The sequence below is a fragment of the Macrobrachium nipponense genome, chromosome 13, assembly GCF_015104395.2.
Source record: "Macrobrachium nipponense isolate FS-2020 chromosome 13, ASM1510439v2, whole genome shotgun sequence".
NCBI lineage: Eukaryota > Metazoa > Arthropoda > Malacostraca > Decapoda > Palaemonidae > Macrobrachium > Macrobrachium nipponense.
In genome coordinates this window covers 89,304,173-89,311,430 of record NC_087206.1, presented here as the reverse complement: position 1 = coordinate 89,311,430, position 7,258 = coordinate 89,304,173, and the positions used below count along the sequence as shown (strand labels likewise).

Genomic DNA, 7,258 nt, shown 5'->3' with positions numbered 1-7,258 from the left:
AATAAGGCTCATCCGAGAATCTACCTTAAGTGAATCAGTTATAGATAGATAGATGATTAAAACACCAGAGTAATAAATATATTGATTGTTATAATGAACTGGATCAACCAGGTTACATGAGAAAAGATAGATTGTTAATACTGGTATTAACTAACACTGAAAGGAAGCTTAATTCTAAGCTTCACAGTAAATGCCCTAAAGCTTGTAAAGTTAGAAAGTATAACAACTGATCCAGTAATCAATGACTAATAATTTTCTTTTTGAGCTGATGGTAAATTTCAGCATTTGATATTGCCGAAACTAACAGTGATTGGCTGGATCTCACGTTGCTCGCCACCCACTAGACCTTATAGTTCAAATTGACCAATCAGAAGCAAGATGGTCGCTTCAGTGATATCAGTTGTGGATATTTACTGTCAGCTGAAAAACAAACAATCAAACAAAGAAACTAACAGGACTCATTCTCTCAGGTGTTGACGGGGAAATACTTATACATCAGCACCGAAAATAAAGTGAAGTACGTGGCAGCTCCCTTTGGTTTGGGAAACTTCCACGTGGGAACACAGAAGTTCTTCTTCCACAACCTTGGCATGGCCATCAGTTCTGGGGTTCCCTACAGGTCGCACTTCGACAAGATGTGAGTCTCTTTGTACTTTCCTTTAGGCATTAGAGAGGAGGGTTCATTAAAGCGTCCCTTCGGCCCCTAGCTATAACCCCTTTGATTCCTTTTATTGTACCTCCGTTCATAGTCTCTTTCTTCCATCTGACTTTCCACCCCCTCCTAACAATCGTTTCATGAGGCTTTCCTCCTGTTATACCTTTAACCCTGGATATGTTTCGCTATATCGCTACTCCATTAAATGGGCGCGTGGGTTGGGCTCGACCCAAGCGTCTAGAAAAATTTAGGTCCTAAAATCAGTTTTAACATTCACAAACACTACTGAAAAAAACTACTGAAAAGATAAATAATACCCATCTACAAATTAGATATTAAAAAAAAAGTATATATAAACAAATAATTTACGAAAATATTTACAAAAAATACAAAGTAAGCTATATACACACAAAAATTGAGGGAATCCTTCCTAAAACTACAATTTACATATGTGACTGCCAGAAAAGGTGTCGGATCCATAGAGGTCAAAATCTGAAAAGAAAAAAAAAAGGATAAATTTTTTAGCAAAAAAAAAAAAAAAAAAAAAGTCAAAATTTCACTAATTTTTTTTGGTACCTAAATGAAATAGGTAGTGGCTGATGGTTTTTTTTTTTATTGAATAAAGTCATATTATCCTAGAATGTAATTATGTAAAAATATTTGGACAAAGATGATATTAGCTGTTATATCAGGGGCCAATTCTAAAGGTATTTTTTACCTTCTATTTTCACCATGAAAATTTCTTATAAAAATCGTTGTAACTATTATGAAATATGATATTTATGCATGAAAATATACCAACATATCACAAATTCTATAGAAAACAAGAATATATGGAGATATATCTACTCACCTTTCGAGTATGTTAAACAAAATGGCCATAATCCGCACCAACTTTGACTGCCAAATATGCAACCTGAACTATCTGACTTGCATTAATAAAACTATAAATTGAATTTGCTATGGTGAACCTATTGCTTTTTTTTTCTTATTTAATAGTATATGAGGGTGTATAGCCATTATTGCTGTTAGGCAGCTTTGTTATAAGATAATTCTCAGAAATGTTATTCTCTCTCTCTCTCTCTCTCTCTCCATACAGTGTGCCAATGGTTTATTGACCTAAGCTGATGTAATCTGTCACCAGATAAGGTTTTTGCCATAGAGGTGTCAGCAACCTCTAAATTATCATCAACATCACTTTCTAATTCCATTAGAAGTAAGTTGATGATACCCATGCCCAGAGAATCCTGCCTGCTGGCCATTCTTGATAAGAACTGCAAAGAAAATGCAAAAACTGAGAAATTGGCACTTGAAGGATATTGGACCAAATGGCAATACAAGGCATCGCAGCCACAACCAATGGCCTGCATATGGTACACACACCTCCCACCAACAATTTCCAACAATACAAAACATTACCAGTATCAGTAGTGATAGACAGGAAATCACTACTTAAAAACTTTGCCTTTCGATCCCCCACACACTAAAGGTGCGTGGGGGTCAAGCTCGACCCGAGCAATTCTCAGAAAAGGGGGAAGGACAAAGTCAAGGCAAACGCAGGTTCTGACATGATTGTAGTGTGTTCTGCTGGCCTCTTGCAGATCGATCACACCCAGATTTGAGATAGACAATGATTTATAGGAAAAAACATGTTTTTTTAAACACTCCTCGGGTCGTGCGCGACCCGTCGCACCTACTCAGGGTTAAGGCCAAAGATTACCCAGCAGCCCCCAACTACTGACCTTATGCCAGCCTTCAGTTTCAAATGTGTTGGTCTAGTCTACATTTGGTGTGAAGAAGGTTGTTTAAGGCCAGAGATTAGGTAGCAGCCCCCCAACTCCTGAACTTTCGCCAGCCTTCAGTTTCAAATATGTTTGCCTAGTCTCCATTCGATGTGAAGAAGGTTCTTTAAGGCCAGAGATTAGCCAGTAGCCCCCCAACTACTGACCTTTCACCAGTCTTCAGTTTCAAATATGTGGGCCTAGTCTGCATTTGGTGTGAAGAAGTTTCTTTAAGGCCAGAGATTAGCCAGTAGTCCCCCAACTACTGACATTTCGCCATCCTTCAGTTTCAAATAGGTGGGCCTAGTCTTCTTTTCCTTCTGGGATAGTCTGCCTTTGGTGTGAAAAAGGTTCTTTGACACAAGAGATTAGTCAGTAGTCCCCCAACTACTGACCTTTTGCCAGCCTTCAGTTTCAAATAAGTGGGCCTAGTCTTCTTTTTCTGCTGGGATAGTCTGCATTTGGTATGAAAAAGGTTCTTTCAGGCCAGAGATTAGCCAGTAGCCCCCCAACTACTGACCTTTCACCAGTCTTCGGTTTCAAATATGTGAGCCCCTCTACATTTGGTGTGAAGAAGTTTCTTAGTCCCCCAACTAACTGACTTTCGCCATCCTTCAGTTTCAAATAGTTGGGCGTTAGTCTTTTTTTCCTTCTGGGATAGTCTGCCTTTGGGGTGAAAAAGGTTCTTTGACGCAAGAGATTAATCATTAGGTACCCAACTACTGACCTTTTGCCAGCCTTCAGTTTCAAATAGGTGGGCCTAGTCTTCTTTTTCTTCTGGGATAGTTCCTTTGGTTTTGGGGTGGAAAAAAGGGACTTTTGAGGCCGGGAAATTAGTCTGACCTTGGTGTGAAAAAGGTACTTTGAGGCCGGGAAATTAGCCAGTAACCATCCAACTACTGACCTTTCGGCAGCCTTCAGTTTCAAATAGGCGGACCTAGTGTTCTTTTCCTGTTGGGTTAGTCTACATTTGGTGTGAAGAAGGTTCTTTCAGGCCAGAGATTAGCCAGTAGCCCCACAACTACTGACCTTTTGCCAGCCTTCAGTTTCAAATAGGTGGGCCTAGTGTTCTTTTCCTGCCGGGATAGTCTGCCTTTGGTGTGAAAAAGGTTCTTTGACGCCAGAGATTAGCCAGTTACCCCCCAACTACTGACCTTTCGCCAGCCTTCAGTTTCAAATAGGTGGGCCTAGTGTTCTTTTCCTGCCAGGATAGTCTGAATTTGGTGTGAAAAAGGTTCTTTCAGGCCAGAGATTAGCCAGTAGCCACCCAAATACTGACCTCTCACCAGCCTTCAGTCTCGAATACGTGGGTTAGTCTTCTTTTCCAGCTGGGATAGTCTGCATTTGGTGTGAAGAAGGTTCTTTCAGGCCAGAGATTAGCCAGTAGCTACCCAAATACTGACCTCTCGCCAGCCTTTAGTCTCAAAGTAGGTTGTGCCTTAGAGTCCTTCTTTTCCTGTTGGGATAAAGTCTGGCATTTGGTGTGAAGAACGTGGTTCTTTCAGTCCAGAGATTAGCCAGTAGCCACCCAAATACTGACCTCTCGCCAGCCTTTAATCTCGAATAGGTGGGCCTAGTCTTCTTTTCCAGCTGGGATAGTCTGCATTTGGTGTGAAGAAGGTTCTTTCAGGACAGAGATTAGCCAGTAGTCCCTCAACTACTGACCTCTCACTTGCTTTCAGTCTTAAATAGGTGGGCCTAGTCTTATTTTCCTGTTGGGATAGTCTGCATTTGGTGTGAAGAAGGTTTTTTCAGGCTAGAGATCAGCCAGTAGCCCCCTAACTACTGACCTCTCACTTGCCTTCAGTCTCAAATAGGGTGGGCCTAGTCTTGTTTTCTGCTGCTGATAGTCTGCATTTGGTGTGAAGAAGTTCTTTCAGAGTCACCAGATATTAGCCAGTAGCCCCAACAACTACTGACCTCTCGCCAGCATTCAGTTTCAAATATGTGTGCCTAGCCTTCTTTTCCTGCTGGGATAGTCTGCATTTGGTGTAAAGAGGGTTCTTTTAGGCCAGAGATTAGACAGTAGCCCCACAACTACTGACTCTCTCCAGCCTTCAGTTTCAAATAGGTAGTCCTAGTCTTCTTTTTCTGCTGGGATAGTCTGCATTTGGTGTGAAGAAGGTTCTTTCAGGCCAGAGATTAGCCAGTAGCCCCCAACTACTGACCTCTCGCTAGCCTTCAGTTTCCAATAGATGTGCTTAGTCTTTTTTTCCTGCTGGATAGTCTGCATGGTGAAGAGGTTCTTTCAGGCCAGAGATTAGCCAGTAGCCCCCAACTACTGACCTCTCGCTAGCCTTCAGTTTCCAATAGATGTGCTTAGTCTTTTTTTCCTGCTGGGATAGTCTGCATTTGGTGTGAAGTAGGTTCTTTCAGGCCAGAAGATTAGCCAGTAGCCCCCAACTACTGACCTCTCGCTAGCCTTCAGTTTCCAATAGATGTGCTTAGTCTTTTTTTCCTGCTGGGATAGTCTGCATTTGGTGTGAAGAAGGTTCTTTCAGGCCAGAGATTAGCCAGTAGCCCCCAACTACTGACCTCTCGCCAGCCTTCAGTTTCCAATAGATGTGCTTAGTCTTCTTTTCCTGCTGGGATAGTCTGTATTTGGTGTGAAAAAGGTTCTTTAAGGCCAGAGATTAGCCAGTATCCCCCCAAATACTGACCTCTCGCCAGCCTTCAGTTTCAAATAGGTGGGCTTAGTCTTCTTTTCCTGCTATGATAGTCTGCATTTGGTGTGAAGAAGCTTCTTTCAGGCCTGATATTAGCCAGTGGTCCCCCAATTACTGACTTTTTGCCAACCTTTAGTTTCAAATAGTTGGGCCTAGTCTTCTTTTCCTGCTGGGATAGTCTGCATTTGGTGTGAAGAAAGTCATTTAAATCCAGAGATTAGCCAGTAGTCCCCCAACTACTGACCTTTCGCCAGTGTTCAGTTTGAAATAGGTGGGCTTAGTCTTCTTTTCCTGATGGGATAGTCTGCATTTGGTGTGAAGAAGGTCCTTTAAGAACAGAGATTAGACAGTAGCTCCCCAACTACTGACCTTTTGCCAGCATTCAATCTCAAATAGGTGGGCCTAGTCTTCTTTTCCTGCTGGGATCATCTGCATTTGGAGTGAAGAAAATTCTTTCAGGCCAGAGATTAGCCAGTAGCCCCCGAACTACTGACCTGTTCGCCAGCACCTTCATTTTCAAATAGGTTGGCCTAGTATTCTTTTCATGCTGGGATAGTCTGCATTTGGTGTGAAGAAGATTCTTTGAGGCCAGAGATTAGCCAGTAGCCCCCCAACTACTGACCTCTCACCTGCCTTCAATCTCAAATAGGTGGGCCTAGTCTTCTTTTCCTGCTGGGATAGTCTGCATTTGGTGTGAAGAAGGTTCTTTAAGGCCAGAGATTAGCCAGTAGCCACCCCAACTACTGACTTCTCGCCAGCCTTCAGTTTCAAATAGGTGGGCCTAGTCTTCTTTTCCTGCTGGGATAGTCTGCATTTGGTGTGAAGTAGGTTCTTTCAGGCCAGAGATTAGCCAGTAGCCCCCCAACTACTGACCTCTCGCCAGCCTTCAGTTTCAAATAGGTGGGCCTAGTCTTCTTTTCCTGCTGGGATAGTTTGCATTATGTGTGAAGAAGGTTCTTTAAGGCCAGAGATTAGCCAGTAGCCCCCCAACTACTGACCTCTCATCAGCCTTCAGTTTAAAATAGGTGGTCCTAGTCTTCTTTTCCTGCTGGGATAGTCTGCATTTGGTGTGAAGAAGGTTGTTTAAGGCCAGAGATTAGCCAGTAGCCCCCAACTACTGACCTCTCATCAGCCTTAGTTTCAAATAGGTGGTCCTAGTCTTCTTTTCCTGCTGGGATAGTCCGCGTTTGGTGTGAAGTAGGTTCTTTCAGGCCTGAGATTAGCCAGAAGCCCCCCAACTACTGACCTCTCGCCAGCCTTTAGTTTCCAATAGGTGTGCCTAGTGTCTTTTCATGCTGGGATAGTTTGCATTATGTGTGAAGAAGGTTCTTTAAGGCCAGAGATTAGCCAGTAGCCCCCCAACTACTGATCTCTCGCCAGCCTTCATTCTCAAATAGGTGGGCCTAGTCTTATTTTCCTGCTGGGATAGTCTGCATTTGGTGTGAAGAAGGTTGTTTAAGGCCAGAAATTAGCCAGTAGCCCCCCAACTACTGACCTTTCGCAAGCCTTTAGTTTCAAATAGGAGGTCCTAGTCTTCTTTTCCTGCTGGGATAGTCTGCATTTGGTGTGAAGAAGGTTCTTAATGCCAGAGATTAGCCAGTAGCCCCCCGACTACTGACCTTTCGCCTAGCCTCAGTTTCAAAAATAGGTGGTCCTAGTCTACTTTTCCTGCTATGATAGTCTGCATTTGGTGTGAATTAGGTTCTTTCAGGCTAATGATTAGCTAGTAGCCCTCCAACTTCTGACCTTTCGCTAACCTTCAGATTCCAACAGGTAGTCCTAGTCTTCTTTTCCTGCTGGGATAGTCTGCATTTGGTGTGTATTAGGCTCTTTCAGGCCAGAGATTAGCCAGTAGTCCCCCAACTACTGACCTTTCGCCAGCCTTTAGTTTCAAATAGGTGGTCCTAGTCTTCTTTTCTGCTGGGATAGTCTGCATTTGGTGTGAAGTAGGTTCTTTCAGGCCAGAGATTAGCCAGTAGCCCCACAACTACTGACCTCTCACCAGCCTTCAGTCTCAAATAGGTGGGCCTAGTCTTCTTTTCCTGCTGGGATAGTCTACATTTGGTGTGAATGAGGATTCTTTCAGGCCAGAGATTAGCCAGTAGTCCCCCAACTACTGACCTTTCGCCAGCCTTCAGTTTCAAATAGGTGGTCCT

At 43.1% G+C, this 7,258-nt stretch overlaps 1 protein-coding gene across 3 annotated transcripts in view; it reads left to right on the top strand.

Moving 5' to 3' along the window:
- Positions 1 to 7,258, top strand: part of LOC135225510 (glutamate receptor ionotropic, delta-1-like) — an 84,440-nt gene that overhangs the window by 59,770 nt on the left and 17,412 nt on the right. For 2 of the 3 annotated variants that reach the window (XM_064264796.1, XM_064264797.1), the window contains exon 13: positions 471 to 637. The exons of the other annotated variant lie outside the window; for it this stretch is intronic. In XM_064264796.1, coding sequence (XP_064120866.1) covers positions 471 to 637 — 167 coding nt within the window. The remainder of the gene's footprint in view (positions 1 to 470; positions 638 to 7,258) is intronic. 3 annotated transcript variants of the gene reach the window in all.